Here is a 22,266-nt window from a genome sequence, read left to right as displayed (position 1 = left end):
TGAGGCGCTCCCCCTAGTGGCCCACCAAGTAAATGCTCAATAAGTAATGAACAACAGAGCCGATATAGTGGCTGTGTATTAACTACAAATATTGCGATACTTGCGTAGGTGTATCAACAATCTATCAGGAGACAAAGTATCCTAATTTATCGCGATATCGATATTTTTTTTTCTTTTTCTTTTTTTTCATTGCTCTTTTTTTTGTTTGTTTTTTGTGTGTGTGTGCGTGCGTTTGCGTGTGTGCGTTTGCGTGCGTGCGTGTGCGTGCAAATACGTATAAATTTATACTCATTAATTCACCTAAAGCCTTATAAATATCCCATTACCCTTCGCCTTAACCAGGTACTTCAGAATCTTGCCAGAGTCGTGAGGTTTAAATGGTCAGGAGACCAGAGAAAAGGTCAGAAAAAAATAAAGAGAAAAGAAAGATAAATCAAAGTGAAATCCAGCACCGACCAAACACTTCCTGCCTTCCCCATGATTACAAAATCAAAGTCTTACGCCAACCCCGGAAGCCTCTAAATTCCAGCAAATTTAGCGAGATCTCAAGAGACCAGAGGAAAAACTAAAGAGAGGAAGGAGGGAAGGATCGATAAGGCAGAGTGAGATCCATAGAAGCCAGTACATCCAATCCATCAAAGTGAAATCCAGCACCAACAAAACCCCTCCTGCGTGGTTACAAAACCAGAGTCTTATGCCAACCCCAGAAACCTCAAACTTCCAATAAATTGAGATCTCAAGTGACCAGAGGAAAAACTAAAGAGAGGAAGGAGGGAAGGATAGATAAAGCAAAGTGAGATCCACAGACCCAGCACCCACTGATTCAAGGGGCTGTGGGAGGGAGAGGCTACTTCTGTTGAGTTTCAGTAGATGCTGATGCGACGGATCTGGCATGCATAAGGACCACCACCAAAGAAAGAAGCCGTCAACGGCGGTCCAGCAAAGTGAGCACCGCCCCCCCCGAAATCCCCAGGCCGCAGCAGCACCAAGGCTACCCCCAAGCCACCCGAGCGGACACCGGTCGGCGAGCCGACCCAGACGCCCGGAACACCCCCGCCCCAGCCCCGGCCCACACCCCCGAGCCCAAGGCTGCAGAACGAGGCCCAGCGGGCCCCCACAGCTCCCCACCGGTCCCCAGCCCCCACGACCCCCCCACACCCCACCCAAACCCGCCACCCGCCACGACCCAGGCCCCACCACCCCCGGCCCCCAAACCCCCGAACACACCCCGACCCCCAACCCCCCACCCACCCATACCTCCACCACCCCCAAACAAGCCCCCCCCGACGACCGCCAACCCCCCCGCGAACCCGGCCCCCCCACCCACCCCCGGAAACCGGCACCGGGCAGCAGCGCAGAGAGGGAAAACGTGCCCACCCCACCTCCAGCTGTGCGAGAGTAGCACAGCGGCGGGAGGGGGGAAGCAGAGGAGGAAGCACCAAGGGAAAAGGCGGAACACCGAGCCCGGTGGGGAGAGGCCCCGGTCGTCACGCCAGCGTACTAGTGACACCTAACCCTGTTACTGAGTCCGCCAGCTCGCCGACTGGCGAGCTCTACCCTTACACCGTGAATGTGGCCCCACCCAGTGTATATACAAGTGTGTGCGTGTGGTGCATTAAAATTGGGAGCAGGTGAGTCGGAGCAGAGGGAAAAAATTTCCCCTACTCCGACACACCCGCATCCCCCCAAAAAAATGAATATGTATATGTGTGGTGCATTAAAAAAGGAAATGGAGGGACAAAGTGGTGGGGCAGGGACACAGATGGGGGGGACCACAGCGCTGCCAGGCACTGCAGTCCATCCCCTCTGATGGCTCCCCGCCCCAACTCACCCCTCCCCATGGACATGAAGTGCATTAAAATTGGAGGGGAGTTGAAGGGTGAAGACGGTGTTTCCACCCTTCCCCACCCCACCAAGAAATGTGTTGTGTGCCCTATGTGTATATTTACAAAGTGTATAGTGCAAAACTAGTGAAGTGAGTAAGAGGAGTGACCAGCGGGGCCTCACCCAACCCGGCGGGTGTAGGTGGCACGCCCGCCCCCCAGCCGCCCCCACCCCACTCATCTGGCACCACAATAGGCGGACCGCCAGCGCAGCAGGGCTACTGGACAGCCCACCGGCCACCGGAGCCCGCCCGGGGTGCCAGGAGTTCTACCGGAGTGGGGCAGGCCTCAAACCCCCGCCCGGCCCCCGGAGCCCGACGCCCGGGCCGGGGAGGGAGCCCCAGGCCCAGGGAGAGGGAGGGGGAGGGGGCGGGGGGCAGACAGGGAAGCGGGGGGAAGACGACAAGAAGGCGAAAGGGCGGCTGCAGGGCACGAGGGGGGGGCGACAAGGGAAAAGGGACCGGGAGGCAGAGGAGGACGGGCGGGAGGAGGCGAGGAGGGAGAGGCGACGGGGGGGAGGAAGGGGGAGGGGAGAGGGAGCCACGGGGCACACCAGAGGCCCACCCGCCCCGAACCGCGCCGCCGGGCACGGAGCAGCGGACCGCGCCGGGACGGCACCGCCCCGGGCACCAGGGAAAGCACCCCAACACCGTACCCCACAGGGGGCCCAGGGAGCGGCCAAGACACAACCGCTACCGAGCAGACAACGGGGGGGCAGAACCACCCCCGCCCGACCACGGGGGACGGCGTCAAGAAAATTGACTAATTAGCATGCAGTAACACCAAGTGTTGATGCTTAGTGCCCACTAGAAATAAATCTTAAGGAGTTAGTGAGTATAGTGTCGTATAGTGTGGTATGCTCGAGCCCACTAGCAGCAACTAGGTTCCTGACTATATAAAAATAAAAACAATCAGATACAAAATACCAAATACAGAAGCAGCGAAAACGGAAGTTGTAACGATGTGGTGGCTCTCGTTAACAGGCAGAATCTTGGCAGGATTAAGTTGCCAAATTAAGATTTAAATATTCTATGTACATAGACCATATTTGTTTAAATCTTGATACTTGATTTTTATTTAAGGCAGAGATTTTTTCCATTGAGATATAATTTATTAGTAAGTTTAACCAGTGGTCGATATTTAGAGATTGTTTATTTTTCCAATTGACAAGGATAATTTTTTTAGCAATAGTAAGGGCTATAAATATAGATTGGGATTGTTTACATGGTAGCTCAGTTATTGTTAAGTCACCTAGTAAACACAATCTTGGAGATAAAGGAAGCCTACAGTTTAATATATCAGCGAGCTTTTCCAAGATTTTAGTCCAGAAATGCAGCACTGGAGTACATGACCATAAAGCATGAAGATAAGTATCGGAAGTGTTTTGTGAGCACTGGAGACAAATGTCAGAGAGTCCCATTTTTTTCATCATAAATTGTGTAATATATGTTCTATGAAGTATCTTATATTGGATAAGTTGCAAATTTGTCTGTTTGGTCATTTTAAATACATTTTCACAGATTTGGGTCCAAAAGTCTGGTTCCGGAACTATAGACAAGTCTTTTTCCCATTTTAAAGTCGGTAAATACGTTTTATTTGTGTATAAAAATAACTTATATATTTTTGGATATTTTCTTTATTGTTGTTGGAGAAAGCTTTATAATATCTTTAGCTAAGACAGGCAGTTGGAGCGTATCCTGAAGTGTTGGGATTTGTTTCTTAACCATATTTTTAACTTGCAGATAATGTAAGAAATTTCCATTTTTTATTTCATATTTCTGGACCAAGTTTGTATACGATATAAACTTATTATCTGAGAAAAGATGATGAAGGTGTGTAATTCCTTTCTGCTCCCATAAGCTTAAATGGAACGACTGATTATTAAGTTGAAAGTCGGGGTTATGCCAAATGGGAGAGAGCCCACAGGGCGCCAATTGGGAGTTTGTAATTTCTAATGCCTTCCACCAGGCAGTCAGGGTGGCGGCTATCATTGGGTTTTTAAAACAATTATGTCGTTTTATTGATTTTGTAATAAAGAGTAAATCTAACAGTCTAAGATTATTACAATCCTTCTGCTCCAATTCCAACCAACAGTTAGTATCTCTGTTGGGTTGTGTCCATAGCACAAGATATTGTAGTTGATTAGCTATATAATAGTACATAAAGTTTGGTGCCTCCAAACCTCCTTTAGATTTACTTTCCTGAAGAGTAGATAGACTAATTTTGGCTTTTTTTTTATTCCAATAGAATTTTATGATAGCAGAGTCCAGCGATTGGAACCAGTTAGACGTAGGTTTAAATGGAATCATTGAAAATAAATAAATAATTAATCTTTGGTAAAACTTTCATTTTTATAGTAGCTATCCGTCCTATTAAAGAGATCGGAAGATTATTCCAGCGCTCCAGATCACTACGGATACTATCCAATAATGGTAAAAAATTTAAAGAAGTTAATTCAGTTAACTTTGGTGAAATTTTAACACCTAAGTATTTTAAATTACCTGTAGGAAAGGAGTAGTGTGGATCCTGACTTGTAGGATTCCATGAATTTTCTGTAATAGGTAATAATGTTGATTTTGTCCAGTTAATAGAGTAATCTGATAAGTGAGAGAATTTAGTTATTAAGTTAAATGCTTCCCCTAGCGAGATAGCAGGTTCTTCTAAATAGAGTAGTATATCATCGGCATATAGATTAATTTTATGTTCTATTGTCCCGGAGTGGATTCCTTGGATCCGTCTATCCTGACGTATAGCTAATGCAAGCGGCTCAATAAATATAGCAAATAATAAAGGAGACATTGGGCACCCTTGTCTTGTTCCCCTTTGTAGAGTAAAACTCTGTGATGTAATCCCATTAGTAGTAACTGTAGCTTTAGGAGAATCATATAATATTGAGACCCATTGAATGAATGACTCCCCGAAGCCGAATTTATTTAAGACAGCAAAGAGGAAGGACCAGTTAACTTTATCGAAGGCTTTTTCTGCATCCAGCGAAATAACAACTGCCTTTTTATCATACCGCTGTGACATACTAATCAAGTTAAAGAGCCTCCTAATATTATTAGTAGAATGACGACCTTTAATAAAACCTGTTTGATCGCTATGAATAATTGTTGAGATTACTGTCTCTAGTCGAGATGCCAAGGCCTTAGCGATAATTTTAATATCGGTATTAATTAGTGATATCGGTCGGTAACTTGACGGGAGGGTGGGGTCTTTTTCTGGCTTTAATAAAAGTTTAATTGCTGCTATATTCATATCTTGACGTATATCACCCTTACTTTTAATTTCAGTTACTACTCTTAGAAATAATGGAGCAAACATTAACCAGAAATGTTTAAAAAATATAGCCGGATAGCCGTCTGGACCAGGTGCTCTGCCATTAGGCATACTGTCTAAAGCACGATACAACTCATCTATAGTAAGCGGGGCATCTAGAATATCTTTATGTTCAATAGATAACTGAGGTATATTTAAGCTATTTAGGAATACCTCAATATGTTCAGGGTTAGGTCTATTAATTTCTGAGTATAGATTTCGATAATAGTTATAAAAAATATGGTTAATTTCTTCTGGTGATTGTGTGCATTCACCATTTATATCTTTAATAGCCGTTATAAGAGATTTTTCCCGATTCCGTTGAAGTTGATTTGCCAGGAATTTACCTGATTTATTATTATGTTCAAATTATTATATCTCAGCTGTTGTATTATAAACTCTGTCTTTTTAGATAACATGTTATCTAACTGTATTTTTATATTCTGTAGTTCTATCCATATTTGATTATTTGGGTTTAATGCATATTCATCCGTTAGTTGTTTAATTTTATCTTCCAGGTATTTTTCTAATTTTTGATCCTGTTTCTTTTTATAAGTTGAATATGATATAATTTTCCCTCTAATTACCGCTTTCCCTGCTTCCCAGAGAAGAGATGGAGATATATTTGGAGAGTCATTTATTTCCAAAAAATCTGCCCACTCCCTTCTAATAATTTTATCAAACTCTACGTCTTTCAGTAATGAGATGTTAAAACGCCATATCGGGGGAAGTTTAAAGGTAGAGTCAATTTGTAGAGTGAGGGAGACTGGTGCATGATCACTTATAATTATAGAATGTATTTTTATAGCAGTTTTATCAACAATAGAATTATTTGTAAGGAAAAAATCAATTCTTGAGAATGATCGGTGCACCGCAGAGAAGAAAGTAAATTCCTTCTTAGTTGGGTTTTGAAGTCTCCAGCCATCGCTGAGGCCAAAATCCTCCATATATTCATCTATTACTTTAGCGGATCGTAATCGCCTTGTATATATCGTATTATTAGAACGATCTATTAACGGGTTTAAGACCGTGTTAAAATCACCTCCAATAATAATAGTAGAATTTGTTGCTAAATCGAGTAACCGAGAGAAAAATTGATGGAAAAAATCCATCATTATTTGGGGCATATAAATTACCAATTGTATATACTTTATTAAATATAGGTACCTGGATAATAATATATCGGCCCTCTAAATCTGTTACTATATTATTTAGAGTAAAGAATCAATTTTTATGTATAAGTATAGAGACACCTCTTTGTCTACTATTATAGGAGGCAGAGTAAACTTGACTAAAATTTTTATCTATAAATAATTTTTCTTCTGATTTTTGTAAGTGGGTTTCTTGTAGGAGACAAATATCTGCCTTAAATTTTGAGCGATGGTCTAAAATTTTTATTCTTTTTGCCTGGGAGCGAGCGCCACACACATTCCAGGAGACCAGAACTAATTTCTGCATACAAGCAATATAGACTCAGTCTTATGTATACATCTATATAAGCTGCTTATTAATATTAACATATTGTAGGATAGCAAAAGAGTAATTAGGCAATTTATATAATTTATATAAAGAGAGAGATAACAAGTAGATAAGTATAATAGTGAAGAAACGAGGGGGGAAGTGAGTGTGAAGGAAATCTGTGGGGGATACAACATAACAATACACCAGTAAATAGTGACCTAAGCGAGATTATTATTTTTATTATTATTATTATTTTTATTTTTTTAAGAATATATTTTTATATTATTATTATTATTATTATTATTATTATTATTATTATATAGCCTATACATGATATGAATTCATATTCTCAGTTTCGTAACCCATTATCCATACATATACATACACATATATATACATATACATATATACACATATACATACACATACATATACATACGTCAAATAATCACACAATACTCGGCTCTACCAATTATCAGTTAGAACAGCCAAGGGGTAGAGGTTGGGTTTCGGAATAGCTGGCCGTCGATATATAATTTATCAACGACCATCGAAGTCCGTTTACCCTCCTGTCTATTTTGTTTCATTATAGGAAACAGTACTTTTCGCCGCTCGTTTATCTCTCTTGGGAATTGATCATTCATCCCGAAAGATGTCCCTTTGAGCTCCCGTCCTTTACTTTTTACCAATTCTTTATGTTTAAAATGTTCGAACTTAGCAATAATAGGACGGGGCTTATTGCCCTTACGAGCTCCGAGCCGGTGTACACAGTGAAAAGAGATATTATTTACCGTCTCCTGAGGGATCTTTAGCAATAATGTCATAAATTTTTTATCTCGCTCTCTGGATTATCTGGGGTATTTTCGGATATACCTGAAAATATTAGATTTTCACGCATACTACGGGATTGAACATCTAAGACCGTTTCCTTTAGCATTTTATTTTCCTTTTTAATCGTCTCCAACTCGGCTGTGACAGCGACGAGAGAGGAGCGTAGCTCGGAATTATCTCGTAGGAGATCGCTTACCTGTTGGCTAACGAATTCCAAACTTGCCTTTAATTCTTTGACGTCCTCGCGGATAAGACAGAGGACGTCAAGTTTTTTATTTATGGAATCCAGCATACTCACCGATACGTCGGCGGTTACTAAATCGTCCGTATCTGTTGACGAGTCATTTTTCCTTTTTTTCGAAGGATTATCACGACTAGCCGCCAGATCATCCATCGCGCAGCTATAAAAATAATCGTCAATAAAGCGTTCGAGGTCGTCCACACTGGATAATATTTCCGATCTTTCTTAGAAAAGAAAAAAATCGAATATCGCGAGAATCGCGATATCGATATCTCGTCACACTCCTAGATTATATACTTGGGGTCTTCATTTAGCGTCTGTAATTCGGACACCCTTACATTATCGTCAATCTGCCAATATTCCAAGATGAACTAAACAGTAATTGTCAGTCTGTCAACATTTATTACGTTATCACTATTTCAGGACTGACAGTAAAGTCATGGCCGCAGTTAGTCTATCATCAGTCAATGTTACAACAGTATTCTTTCCTCACTAGTGTCGCCACTTATAGTATGTGCACAGTCTGCATCACAACAGATGCTGCACCGAACCACCTTTTTTTTTAAATTTTTTTTAAATTGTTTGCTATTTGCTGCACTTCTGCATATTGTAAAGTGTGTTGAGTTGCATTCGCTGCCACCACAAAGCGCTCATATCTCAAGTCTCTGCTTGCAAGTCAAAACAGCAAAAACTCTGTCCAACGATAGTTCGTATCTTGATGAAGTTGTAATTAAGTCCACTCTTATCTCAAGGCACCACTGTATAGCCCATGTACTTATATTCTTATATACACATATGTTCTTCTGATTTATGGTCATGATGTTTCATATCAGGTGTCTTAATAGCAAATGTTTTTACCTTTTAAACATTTTAATCTATAAATGTTTTTGTCATGATTTTAGTCACTATCGAGCTGTGTTTAGAGTCCATCACAACATTTATGCAATAATGGTAGCCCTAATATAACACCAGTGTTTTTCTCATTGGCTACCTATATACAGTATATATGATTTTTCTTCTTAGCTGTGAAGAAGAAGAAAAGGAAAATGGGACTCTACAACTTTGTTCCAAAAAAGAAGGCAAAGCCCCTGAAACACCCGGAAAAGGTAAGTTTGTGTACATTGAGGAATAACGTAGAATGAAAGCTTTTGTGCCCTAAAAAAAATATTCCGCTTCCGTACTGGTGACCCTGAATAGGTTAAGAGTTACAGAAGATGGATGATTGATGGATGAATATCAAATACTGCTTATTAACACACATTTGTGTTTTCAAGCAGAAGTATGATTCTCACAACACAGTGCAGATGAGCCATGTCGGAGTAGATGGGATTATATCTGTGATTACCAAATCAGGAGATTCCTCCAGTATGAGAAGTGACTCTTTCATTGAAGCACCATCTGGAAAAGCAAACTATGTTGAGTACACGGAGCTGAATATAGATTGTCTAGGGTTAAAAGGTCAGGAAGAGCTGCTTTTACCACACTCAACAGGTAACCGCTACAGTTGCACTGACTGGCTTTGTTCATGTTGTACAAATGTAAACTATATCTCTGTATTTTGGCCAGCACTTGCTGAGGCGACAGAATCAGACATGGCTGAAGAGTTACCATTGTGCTGCTGTCGTATAGAGACTCCTTCCTGTGGAAGTAGTTTGTCTGAACAGGATCTGATCTGTATGGCCATGGAGGGCAAAGGTGGAATGGTAAAAACACTACATGAGCATAACGCTTTGGAATGACATCTGCACCCTGCATAAAATGAATTATCTGATTCTTACTTTTGTGAATCCTTAAAGGCGTAGCCTGCGGGATTCACTCAGGAAAATGCACTTTTTAAATACAGGATTTAAACAAACAAACTACTTCTGAATTTACAGATCTGGGCTTCTCTTAACGTCTGGTGGTGATTTCGTCCTAAACCCCCACACCCCAGCCTGTATTTTGCCATTTTGTGTTTGTTTTGTAAATAGTGGGACTTTTCTGTGGAAAGACAGTGTTTACACCCCTCCAGCCAATCGCAGAGCGGGGAGTGGCGTTTCGCAAACGGGGCCGCGTGAATTAGTTAGCTGCGTGACGTCACTCCCACGGCAATTTGAAAGCACGCACGGATTTTTTTCACTCACTCACTCACTCACTCACTCACTCACAGAAGCTTACATGTGTGATACGTAATTCGCTGTCGCTTGTAGCCTAGCGTGTGGCGAGCCCCTCAGTCTTGTGTATTAGCATAGCCCGCACTTAAAGCTACCAACACAATATCAACTTTATATTATATAACTTGAAAGGACAATGAAAAAAATACAAAAATAAGAAAGTGAATAAACTAAAATAATACCAACTGAAAAAACTGTGAGAACAAATACTGACTGTTCCTGTGCGTTTTGGCCCCTTGGGGGCAGTGTGGTGCTGTACATCCTTGGCGTATACTCTTAAAGTGAGTAGACGAAAGTTGTGATTGTTTTTCACACATTGCATAGTTTTGTCTCATCTGTGGTTATGTGTTCCCACAAGATGAGAAGTTATCAATACATCAAAAACGTTTACAATGAAAGGGTCCAAGCCCTCAGGTGCTGCACTTAGAAAGTGGCAAAAGGAAGAGGAGGCAAAAACAGGCCCCGGGTAGCTGCTGAGTATATATGTCAGTCAATCATCATTGTCTATAAAAATAAACATGAAATTAGCGCTATCTTCTTAGCTTGGTTGTAACTTGTTCACTCCACCATTACATCCATGCTAACTCTGGGCACCAGAGCAAGGCAAAGCTTGCTGGCTTTAGAATAAAGCAGTCAGTCCAGTCCAGATACCAGCAAATAGATTTCTGTAAAACATTGTCTCACATAACTACGTTACCTTATGCAAGATAAGAATTGTGTGCTGGTTTAATGTAAATAATGCATTTTGAGCAGCCGTCATTCGGCAATCGTCAACAGTCGAGACACCCTGCTTTCATAGTCAATCCGTCAATATTTCAAGACAAACCATCAATCCATCATTTGTCGATTGCTCAGCAAAATGAGGGTCTGACAATGTTTCTGCCATTCGAAGTGGGCATCGGTCAATGTTCCATCATCGTCAAACCGTCACCAAAACGGGATGTCCGTCGTTTACGGATTACCAAATTTAGTGACGGATTGACAATTACATTGACTGATGAAAACCCCCTTCCGTCGAGTTCCTCAATTTTTCTAAGTTTCCCGTCTGGACCCTCTGCTGCCCCTAGAAGTACAAAGTCTGTTCTTGCGAATTAAGAACAGAATCTGTGTCCAAAGGCAGCCAGACATAGCCCAACACTCATTGGAAACAAATCAGACCTAATACCAGCAATGCTGATTAAATTATTGATACCGGTTGTAAACAGACCAAACGGCTCGTATCAGGATGTTCGGTGGCCCGTACTCCCAGATCACCTTGGTCACAGGACTCCCCGATGGACACGGTCCACCAGTCAACAAACAATGTTGACTGGTGGGTAACTTGCCAATCCCGGTCTTTCAGCTCTCATTGTCATTGCACATACTGTATGAGCATTGATGTCCCTAGGGAAAATGATTAACTCCCCAGCAGGGACAATCCCCTACAGCTCCTCAAAGGACTGGGAAGAAAAAAAAAGAAAAAAGAAAAAAAAAAAGTGGGTACGACTGTATGTGCTGCAGTTTTGTGCATACAGTACGTACAAACAAAAACCATGACTCTCCCAACACGTCCAGGCAAAGGGAGGCTGCCCTCTCTTCCACCTTGTGTGATGTCACCCCAGTCTAGCTGCTCTTAAGCATTTTTTCTTTCCCTTTTCCGTCTTTCCTTGTGTAAAGATTGACATCTGTTTCAGCATCACTGCAGTGTCATTTTGGTGTGGAAAAGTCAGTTGTGCAGGATAGTTTGTCTGCACCTTTCCATTTCAGTCTTTAATTTGACAGTCCCGTCTTCTTTGCGTTTGCAACTCTGCTGACTAAGCCTGGGAGAAGTAGATCTGTTTTGAGGCGGTGCTTCCATTTCATGCAAATGGGCCACTTAAAACATTCATACGCCTACGCCCCTTGGGCTACGGAGAAGCACAGAGGAACAGAGCGCAATAATCCGGCGAAACACACACAATTCTCAGACTGCATCTACAGACAGTGAATCGATCTGATTGGTTGTAGCAAGTAAAAGACTAAAGAACGAAATCACAAAGGTCCAGACATCACCTAAAGGATTAAAGATCGACATCACATAGACTAAAACTAGTTGAAACCAGATGATGGTTACTAGGGGTGTAAAAAAAAAAAATCGATTCGGCGATATATCGCGATACTACATCGCGCGATTCTCGAATCGATTCAATAAAAAAATCTTTTTTTTTTTTTCTTTTTTTTTTCTTTTTTTTTTACAGCTCAGAATTGTTCATTCGGTAGTCTTACCGATTCAACGTCTATCATTCACACCTTGAGCATGGAAGAATGTTATATGAACGGAACATTAAGCCTTAATATTTTATTTTAATGCTGTTCAAACATGAAACAGATTACAACCTCTATAAGACTGAAATTTCAGATAAATAAATAATACATTTTCATATAAATCTTACACTCTACAAGCGTACTGATTAGTATTTTCTAAATTTGAATGAAAAAAAATTGCAACAATCGACTTATAAATTCGTATCGGGATTAATCGGTATCGAATCGTGACCTGTGAATCGTGATACGAATCGAATCGTCAGGTACTAGGCAATTCACACCCCTAATGGTTACATCAGTTCAAAACAGACACTTGACCTCACGGTCGTGAACCCGACTTAACAGGTCATGAACTCAAACTTAACTCTGGCATGACCCCAGACATGACAATAATAATGTTTTCATAAAGGACTAAAGATGAACACTGGAAATTAATATTGTGCAGTGAAATTTGAATATTTATTTGACAAGATCAGATTATGTAAACTTTTAACAGTTTGGATCATGGACATCTTTTTCTTTTTTTTCTCTCTCACAGCTGAATCGTTGTCAGAGACGTGTGATGAAGCAGAAAATGATGAGACCTTCCACTGTAGTCCATTTGCTGGTTCTTTGTGAGCATCACAGAGCCAGCATGGTTAAACACCAATGCTGCCCTGGCTGCGGGCTCTTCTGTAGTGTGGTGAGGGGAATCCAGAGCTTCATAAATAGTGTATATTATAGCTGTCTCCCATTTTCACTCATGAAATATTGAGTATTTAATATGAATATTTTGATGTTGATCCTGCTGATCCCAATTAATTTGCTATGCTGGTTTTTGCTTAGGGTACCTTCATGGAGTGCCAGCCCCATGGTAGCATTTCCCACCGCTTTCATCGGGACTGTGCCTCTGTTTTGAAGGATTCTAGGTTTTGCCCCCACTGTGGTGAGGATGCCAGTGGGGCGAAGGAGGTTACAGTACCTTCACCCTCCCTCCAAAGATCAAACGGGGGACCATCACTTCCATCTCCTCTGCCAAGATCTGCTACCCAGATTTTCAGGGCTAAAAAGACTTGCGAACCACAGAGGAGTAAAGAGCCGAACTTCAACAGGTAAGATTGATTTTTTTCTTTTTAATCATCTCATTGAAAAACAATTCAAAAGGCATTAGGATTAGATTTCCTTTGGATTTGTTCAATTGTTACAGTGGCACTCCAGGCAGAAGTCCTAACGAATCACTAGAGAGTATATTGATGGGACTAGATGATGAAAAGTAAGGTTCCTTACTTATTTGAAATATTTTGGAAACATGCGCTGCTTTGGAAAGTAGTTTGTTGTTCAGCATAAAAAGTTGATTGAGATTCATGTTTTTGTAGCCTGAAACCAACCAAAGTAAATTACCCTAACAGACAACTCTACGTTTCTGCAGAAGAAGGAGAGCTCCAGAGGGTCATTCACCTGTTGGGTAACTTAAATGTTTATCTTTCCCGTGTCTGGCAAGTGGCACCAACAGTTTGATTTCACAGTGTTTTAATGCCATTATACCTGTACATACTGTCGGCTATACCGATTTGTACGTTACAGTTGAAGGAAAGGATCCCAACCTTCTGATGGATCCCCAAACCAAGCAAACACCCCTCCATGCTGCTGCTACTGAAGGACATGTGGAAATTTGCCATATGTTAGTCCAGGTGAGAGGGGAATTTTTTTTTTAATGTTAAATCTACCAGGCCACAAATTGAGAAACATCATTTCAACGTTGCTTTAGAACACAGGTCTCAAACTCCAGTCCTCGAGGGCCGCAGTCCTGCATGTTTTAGAGGTTTCTCTCAATCACACCTGATTCATCAGCAAGCTCTGCAGGAACCTGATAATGATCCTCATTGTATGATTCAGCTGTGTTTGACGAGAGAAGCCTCTAAAACATGCAGGACTGCGGCCCTCGAGGACTGGAGTTTGAGCCCTGTGCTTTAGAATGTTAATTTGGGCATCTTAAAAACTTCATCTTCTCCTTCTTCTTCTTCCTCTTCTTCTTCCTCCTCTTCTTCCTCTTCTTCTTCCTCTTCTTCTTCCTCTTCTTTCTCTTCCTCTTCTTCTTCTTCCTCTTGCTCCTCTTCTTCTTCCTCCTCTTCTTCCTATTCTTCTTCTTCTTCTTTCTCTTCCTCTTCTTCTTCTTCCTCTTGCTCCTCCTCTTCTTCCTCTTCCTGCTCCTCTTCCAACTCCTCCTCCTCCTTTTCTTTCTTTCCAAACGCGTTGAGTATTTTATGAATGTTTTACTTCCCACTATCAGTTGGACTGTCTTTCACAATTTGATACCATTGCAATTCAAATATTTACATTTTGATTTGATTATTGATTATTTGAGATATCATTTTCTTGAAACACGTTTTTTCTGTGTGATGACTGAAAAAGGTAAATGGAAGTAATGACAACCAATTAATGGTTTGCATAATTGCGCAGAATTTAGAAAAAACAAAAATAAGAAGAAGTTACCTTTAATCATTCTAAATAATAGACCTCCAGGCAAACTCCAAGTCACGAATGAGAGGGATCGAATTTGACAGACAGCCATACCATACCATCTTGGAAGTAACAGCCTCGTGATGCTGATTGACTCATCCAGACAGTAACCAACCCCTATCATCAGCCGAGCAGCTCTGAGATTTGGACTGCATCGCACTAATCATTTTCAACACCGATATAAGTACCGTGACAACATATACCTGGCATTTGTTGCCAATCGTGAATGCATGTTTCGTGAAAAGTGAGATCAAATGAAGACGAAGGACGGCCCCGGAAGCCCACATTCACAATTATACTGCAAGCACCGAATTTATTGAATTATTTTATTTTGTCATTAAAAGACTGAAGTCTAGCCAGCTGCCACAATTGTTAATTCTGTGCATTATGGTGGCTTTTGATTTGAAGTTATCCTTCAGCGTGTTGCCTGGTGTGTGTTGTGAACAATTGTGGTAGTTGGCTTGGCTCTTGACTTATTTTGTGCATGAAAAAAAGACCATGTGTCAATACATCTTTTCTCATCTGGAGGAGGATATCTTTTTAGGCGTATTTGGTCATGTTGATTCCAAATGGTGGCTTAATTCCTTTAAGGATGGATGCTAGAAGCATTTGCTTACTTGCTTACTTTGCTTATTGCTTGCTTCAAAAATTGTTTTGTACAAAACGACCCATAAATTTGTTTTGTTTGGTCTCCAAACTACATATTCACTCGGTGATGGCATGATGAGTCATGTGCATTGATTTTACTAAAATATTTCATACACCCCATCAACCCCATACATCATAATCTTTACACTGTGTTTGGGAAGTTTTGCACATATTGTTTGGTTTATGAGCTACGTGTGTGTTTGTAGGCAGGAGCCAACTTGGAGATGCTTGATGATGAGCAGAGAACGCCCTTGATGGCAGCTTGTGAAAATAACCATTTAGAGACTGTGAAGTACCTGATTAGAGCTGGAGCAGCCATTAATCACAAGGTCAGTTCCTAACTCTGTATACGCGCGCACATACGGTCGGTCGGGCAGATGGAGGGATGGATTCGAAGTGGAAATCCGGTGTTGCATTTAACAATGCGAGTATGCCGGCACACGGACTAATGTATAGGTCTAAAAATAGCTTGAACCAGCCGACGAGGAAAAGAGGATTGTTGATGAAGTTCTTCATGTAGTGAGTCTCGCACTCCTCCTTGCTTTTGCTGCGCATCTGGTAGGCCACGTCCTGCCAGTTGCCAAATCCAGACCACAAAGTGAGCATGTTAAACATTTTTCGCCAGTGTGGGTTCTGTTGTGCATTCCCAATTGTTCCATTTCGGACGTTATAAATCGGTTTTATGCTGCGAATATATGGAATCAGATTGTCTTATAAAACAACAGTTGCAATCAATTCAATGCCACCAGAATGAAATGTCCTGGATGAATGGGAATATTATTCACAATCGAGCTGTTGACTGCATTTCCTTGACTCTAAGTCACGCGAGACTTCGCCCGGGAGTCGGTGTTTGTTTGTGCATGGGTGAAAAAAATAAAAATAGTCACGCGAGACTTGTCGCAGTTATGTGACGTCAGGTAGCGCTTTGCTTTTGGGAGGAAAGTTGAAAGAGTCGCAACTAAGGCTGTTCGATTTTGCCTAACAAGAAAATCCCGATTATTTTCTCTCAAACATGATTTTCCGATAACTATTATGATTTCTTCGTAAAATAAAAATGACAAAACTACTTTGAATGTTATTTAAACTTAATTTGTCTTTCTTTGAACTCAAAGTGCCAGTGAATTTAACTATGTTAATCCACACAGAACAATCCCTTGGGATTAATAACATTTTACTTATACAAGAGACTTCAGCTCTGTTCTTATTTAAACCAATAATGAAAGAAGAAAGTGCATATACCATTTGAAACATAATTAAGTCAGGTGAGGTAGGTAGGCAAACAGGCTCAGGGTGATGTGCTTTAGTCACATTTGTTTCTGGTCTTACTTAAATATAGATCCGTGATTAGTGCCAAACCGGCACTAATAATAATAATAATAATAATGATGATGATGATAATAATAATAATATGCGAGGTGACAATCACATTATCTAAACAAACACAAATATGCATCCCTAATACCAGTGAAGGTAAACAGTAGTGTTGTTCCGATACATAATAAAGCATTGAAACAGTGGTATCTGTGAGTACTCACAAGTAACATGCCGATACCATTAATTCCAACGCTAATATAGGATTTTGGATGCAGCATCTTGTGTCTTGCTCGTGCACGACGTTCACTGATATGTGACATGTTGACTACATGCCGATCTAAGATATCCTATTGGCCCTTGAATGCTCTGAACCAATGGCAGGACAGCTTTTTCATGTTGAGGAAAAAAAAAACCATAGGTATCAGATGGTATCGGCCGATACTGCAAAGCTGGGTATCGGAATCGGTATTGGGGGCCAAAAAACAGTATCGGAACACTAGTAATCAGAATGATCCTCTGGCATGATGAGCATCTCATCTTTTTTAAGAAAAATAAATAAATACATCAGGTCTCTCTGCTCTTCGTAAAACAGAAATGAATAAATAAAGTACAAAGATGCAAACCGTTAACTTTTGTTAAAATGACTTGAAACTCAAAGTGGAAGACTTGTGAATCTTTTGAAACTTGTCAGTGTTGACTCTTGATTTGACTCAGGATTGAGGGCAAAGACTTGTGACTTGCAAAACAATGATTTACTCCCACCTCTGTCTGTGTTTAACTGGATTTTGAAAAATAACCTTTACCAGATGTTCAAAGTAGCTCGAGTTGGTATGGTGTTGCTACCATTTTTATTTAAAACATGGCCAAATGGCCTCTCAGTTAGTTGTCCTATTTTGTTGAATCATATTTTCACATCAGGACATAATGGGTTTCACCTGTCTGCATCTGGCGTCTAAACTGGGACATTATGACGTTGTGCAACATCTGCTCTCCAGGACAACCAAGTACATCAACTCTCAGGTAGACGCGAACTCAATTCAATAACTGCTCTCAGTAACCACTTAAAATATGACCATACATTTCAATGGTAATTACTAATGAAATATTTGTGTATCAGTTTTATACACATAGTGCAATTTGTGCTTGAGCAGGATGATGGTGGATGGACTCCCATCACCTGGGCAATCGAGCACAAGCACAAGGAGGTTTTCTACCTTTTGCTGGCCAGAGGAGCTGACATTAACATCAGAGACAAGGTAATTTCACACTGTTGATCTTTGCAGTTCTACCATCCATCCATCCATCCATCCATCGATTCGATTCCGATTCGATTATCTTCTACCTCTTTTACCTCTATAGCAATTAATGCTAATTTATCTCCATGAGTAAAACACAATTTTCTTCTTTCCAATATATTTTTATTCAAGTTCAAAAATGAATTTTATTGAACAATACGACAAAGTGCACACAGCTCTAATGCAATGGAATCCTACAATAAAGAAATAATAAAATAAAGCTCTCTTTTAATAACTAAAACTGCTAAAGCCACAATCTGAACCAAAATCTTATCAACATTTAAAAAAAAAAAAAAAAAAAAAACTAACAGCAGTGGTGACGGCTGCAATTTTCAAAACAACACAGCTCCACCACCACTCTCACGTTTCTGTGTGGGGGTGCTCAGGTGTGTGTGTGTTGTAGTCATGTGTTGTGTTGGAGTGGATGTTCGCATCTCAACATGCTCAGCTGTCAGGCTTGCCCCTTTTTTTGTTGACTATATTTCCAGTCACTGAAAAAAGCCTTTCACATGGCGTGGATGTTGCTTGTTTATTACGAGACAGAAAAAATAAAATAAAAATTACGTCTATTTGAAGAGTGTGTGTCTGTGTCAATTAAAAAAAGTGACAAGCAACAAAGCGAGTGTGTTAGGGCTGTGTGTTTGCGTGTGTTAAAGTGGGCAGTGGGTACATGTTCTGTGTGCGAGGCTGGAGCACAAGTTACGTGGTGCAGTTTGGATGAATGACGGGGTTACTCATTGCCGACAAGGAAAGAAAAAAAAAAGTTGAAAACTTATGATGTCTCCGCCACACAAGAAGCTCCCGGGTGCCTCCTCAGAATCGCGGTTGTGCTTTTATGGTATGCCAAGTACTTTGCATTTTTAGGTGTAAAGTACTCCCATACTTCGGACGTCTTATTACGAGGTCGTTTCTTCTCCCCGGACTCGCTGCTACTCGCTGCTGCGGTCGCTGCTATTTTTTGATTCAATAACTGGATCCCGTCGCGCTGCGCACAACGGAAGAAAAAAAGGAGGCAATCCCGCTTCTCAGCTTCCGCGTCATCTATCTATTAGAAACAATAGACACATCATTGTATTGTGTCATTGCTAGCTTGCTTCACACTTCGACAATTTAAAAAACAAAAAAAAACAACAACAAAAACTCCACACTTTCTCCATTTTTGACCCGGCGCCTGCCGGTACACGTAGCTTGCTTGTCATGTCTTCCGGGTATCCGCAAACCACAACGATCGTTGCCCTCCATTGCTACACTGTAATTGTGCACAACATTGTACGTTCTGCTTTATTTTTTATTTTTTATTTATTTATTCATTTATTTATTTATTTGCGCCCTGTGTTTTGTCTGCAAGGTAGTATATTTGGTGGCCCAGACATTGCGCGATGGCGGCAAAAGTGACGCATCGACGTGCATTTTTTGCGTCGACGTATTTTTTGCGTCGACGTCATCGATGCGTTGTCCCAGCCCTAGTTCAAGTACAAGTTCAGCACAATTACTAGGGATGTAACGATAAGCGCAATATTGCGATATTGTGATATTAAAACTGCCACAATATCGTCGTCGGCATGTTCACAATATTTAAATGCAACACATATGTTAAAGTCAGGTTGATTTGCATTTGCGCAGTTCGAGCACCCTCTGGTGGCTAGTTTTTTAGTGCAATTAAATTTTCATTAGGGATGTTTTGGCCCTTCTGTTTAAAATCTACGCTAATTGTCAGATGAAGGGGAACGTAATATGCTTGTGAAGCAAGTCAATATGTGGAGGAACTCAGTGTGCGTACATTAACAACATAACATAATAACAATAAAACATAATAATAATAATAACATTGCTGTTATGTACAAAAGCACAATATTGTGCTTTTTTTTTTTTTTTTTTAGAATGAGCCCTGTTTTTACAATACATACTGTGACCTTATTCAAATCTCGCCAACCTCCCCACAATATCGTGATAATTATCGTATCGTGAGCTACATATCGTGATATCGTTTCGTGACGTTTGGATATCGCTACATCCCTAAACAATTACAACAAGGGCTGAACAATTAATTGTGTTTGCATCATAATCGCGATTTGATGAAATGTGATTTTCTAATTGTGAAGGTTGCAATGGTTGCAACATTACTCCTGCATGACTGGAGTCATGACAAGGTTAGGTTACCCAAGCACGGTGATGTTCTTCTCGGCCAAGAACTTTCAGATTTGTTGTGAGCAGGTTTGTTGTCTTGATGAAGCTGCCACGAGTTGTCGTACCAATATTCTCTCTTCTTCTTTGGTGTCTGGCTGGTTGATCTTCTGACTCACATTGAAGGCGAAAGCTTTTCTGACACATCTTGTATTATAGTTCAATTATAGATTGCTGAGTTCTATTCTTATCTTTGTTATTCTGGATAGATTATGTGATCAATGCGACTATTGTCCATTCCATAGGAACAGAACATCTGCCTGCATTGGGCAGCTTTATCGGGGTGTGCTAATGTCACCCAGGCTCTGCTAGATGCACAGTGTGACCGAAATGCTGTCAATGTTCATGGAGATCTGCCAATTCATGTGGCTGCCAGAGAAAACCATCTGGAATGTGTGATGTGAGTATACTTTTAGAAAATTGTTTGAGTATGCTTTACCAAAACTAGGCTTGACTTTTATGTTATGCAGGAAATAAGTAGGCTATGTATTTGGATTTATTTGTAATTAGGAAATACAAACGCTTCCTTTCAGGTGGTTCCAACAAAGAGTAGCTGACCAATTTTGGATTAGATTGATCATAATATTTTCATGCAAGCATTTGGTGGCTTCCATTTTGAAAGTGTAAAAATTTGCAGAGTTCTTAGATTCTAATTTAATTTTCAGGTTGTTTCTGTCTGATGGAGTTACCTTGAATAAGAAGAACAGGGAAGGGCAAACTGCTTTGGACTGCTGCATCCATGGCTCACAGGTATGGGTGGCCCTTAACGCAAACAAAAAGCTGATTGATACCCGGAGGAACTGCGACTCTCTTGGCGAGCAAATGCTCATAAGGTAAATAGTTGTGTAAATAGGCTGTTTTATATTCTTCTAATTGATAGTTTCTAATGGTCAAATGGCTACAAGATGGTGGCCGATACTGTTATTGGCTGATGTTGGTTTCGGTCACCATCACGAGGACTGATACCTTGAACTAAACCCGGGTATCGGCCCGATACCTGGTATTGGTACTCACCTATCCGTATTGAATACGATTATTATTTAAGATCTGTTCTTAACATGATACCTGTATAATGTTTATCTCTTTTAGGGACATTTCTCGGGGATATGAGACAGTTTCCATAAACTGTGTTAATGGTGTTGACAATGAGCCATATCCTGGAAACTTTAAATATATACCAGACAACTGTGTCACTTCCCCAGTGAACATTAACAAGGACATAACTCACCTACAGGTAAGTTTTCAGCACTGAATAATGGAGAAATAATAAAAAATTTAGAAACTTTGAACAAAACAAAAAAACAGTATGGATAAACACCTGCTTCAATCGGTTTGTTTGAGATGGAGAGACAGGGAGGACAGGGGAGAGATAGGTGGGATGGATAGAGAGCGAAGCATGAGCAATCATCTTCAACATCAAAACCCTGGCAAAGTGTTCCACGCATGTCCAACTAGGACTAGGACATGCTGGGGGAACCATGCCTCACATCTAGTTTTGGTTTCCCCCGGAAATTGTGGCCAGAAACATTGAACTCAGCCCATGCCTAACTTTACAGCTTCCCCTACGACCTGCTTCGGGATAAGCGGAGGGAAGTTGATGTATGCATTTGCGAGTACATTTTGACACAAATTTAGCCAGTCCAGATTGGAAATGTTATCTTATGTAGTATTGTGTACAATACTCAAATTATGTATAGCTGCTCGCAGCTCTAGTTATTATTGTTATTGTTCTCACAAAAAGTTGGGGATATTTGGTTTTCAGGTCAAATTTATGGAAAATGTAAAAAGTTCACACTACAATGATATTATATCATGAAAGTGGGACATTTAAGTAGAAGGATGCAATGGTGACTTCCTCATCTCAAACTATTCATTGAAACAAAATGTTAACAACAATGGTGGGTTCACCACAATAACAAATGTCAACTGGTTATGTGCCCTTGAGCAACAATTACAGCTTGATGACGCTGTCTTCATGCTGTTCTCAAGTCGACTCTGCTGAGGCATGGCGTCCCACTTTTTTTGAAGGGCAACACTCAGGTCATTGAGGTTCTGGGGTGCAGAGTTTTGAGCCTCTACATGGCGACTCAGCTGATCCCACAGATTTTCAATAGGATACAGGTCTCGAGAGTGCAGGACATTACATTTACATTGTA

General features: G+C 40.8%; 1 protein-coding gene across 3 annotated transcripts in view; it reads left to right on the top strand.

The window, feature by feature from the left end:
* ehmt1a (euchromatic histone-lysine N-methyltransferase 1a) overlaps window positions 1-22,266 on the top strand; it is a 43,380-nt gene that overhangs the window by 6,844 nt on the left and 14,270 nt on the right. The window contains exons 6-19 of one of the 3 annotated variants that reach the window (XM_077521896.1): window positions 8,758-8,840; window positions 9,009-9,225; window positions 9,301-9,437; window positions 12,709-12,852; window positions 12,996-13,261; window positions 13,357-13,422; window positions 13,559-13,614; window positions 13,734-13,840; window positions 15,524-15,646; window positions 17,550-17,651; window positions 17,783-17,887; window positions 20,356-20,510; window positions 20,776-20,943; window positions 21,200-21,344. In XM_077521896.1, the coding sequence (XP_077378022.1) occupies window positions 8,758-8,840; window positions 9,009-9,225; window positions 9,301-9,437; window positions 12,709-12,852; window positions 12,996-13,261; window positions 13,357-13,422; window positions 13,559-13,614; window positions 13,734-13,840; window positions 15,524-15,646; window positions 17,550-17,651; window positions 17,783-17,887; window positions 20,356-20,510; window positions 20,776-20,943; window positions 21,200-21,344 (1,874 nt within the window). Of the gene's footprint in view, window positions 1-8,757; window positions 8,841-9,008; window positions 9,226-9,300; window positions 9,438-12,708; window positions 12,853-12,995; window positions 13,262-13,356; window positions 13,423-13,525; window positions 13,615-13,733; window positions 13,841-15,523; window positions 15,647-17,549; window positions 17,652-17,782; window positions 17,888-20,355; window positions 20,511-20,775; window positions 20,944-21,199; window positions 21,345-22,266 lie in introns of all 3 variants that reach the window. The other 2 variants (XM_077521895.1, XM_077521897.1) reach the window with 2 other exon arrangements.

This window comes from Festucalex cinctus, chromosome 5, assembly GCF_051991245.1.
Source record: "Festucalex cinctus isolate MCC-2025b chromosome 5, RoL_Fcin_1.0, whole genome shotgun sequence".
In the NCBI taxonomy this organism is placed as follows: domain Eukaryota; kingdom Metazoa; phylum Chordata; class Actinopteri; order Syngnathiformes; family Syngnathidae; genus Festucalex; species Festucalex cinctus.
This window is presented reverse-complemented; position numbering and strand designations above follow the sequence as displayed.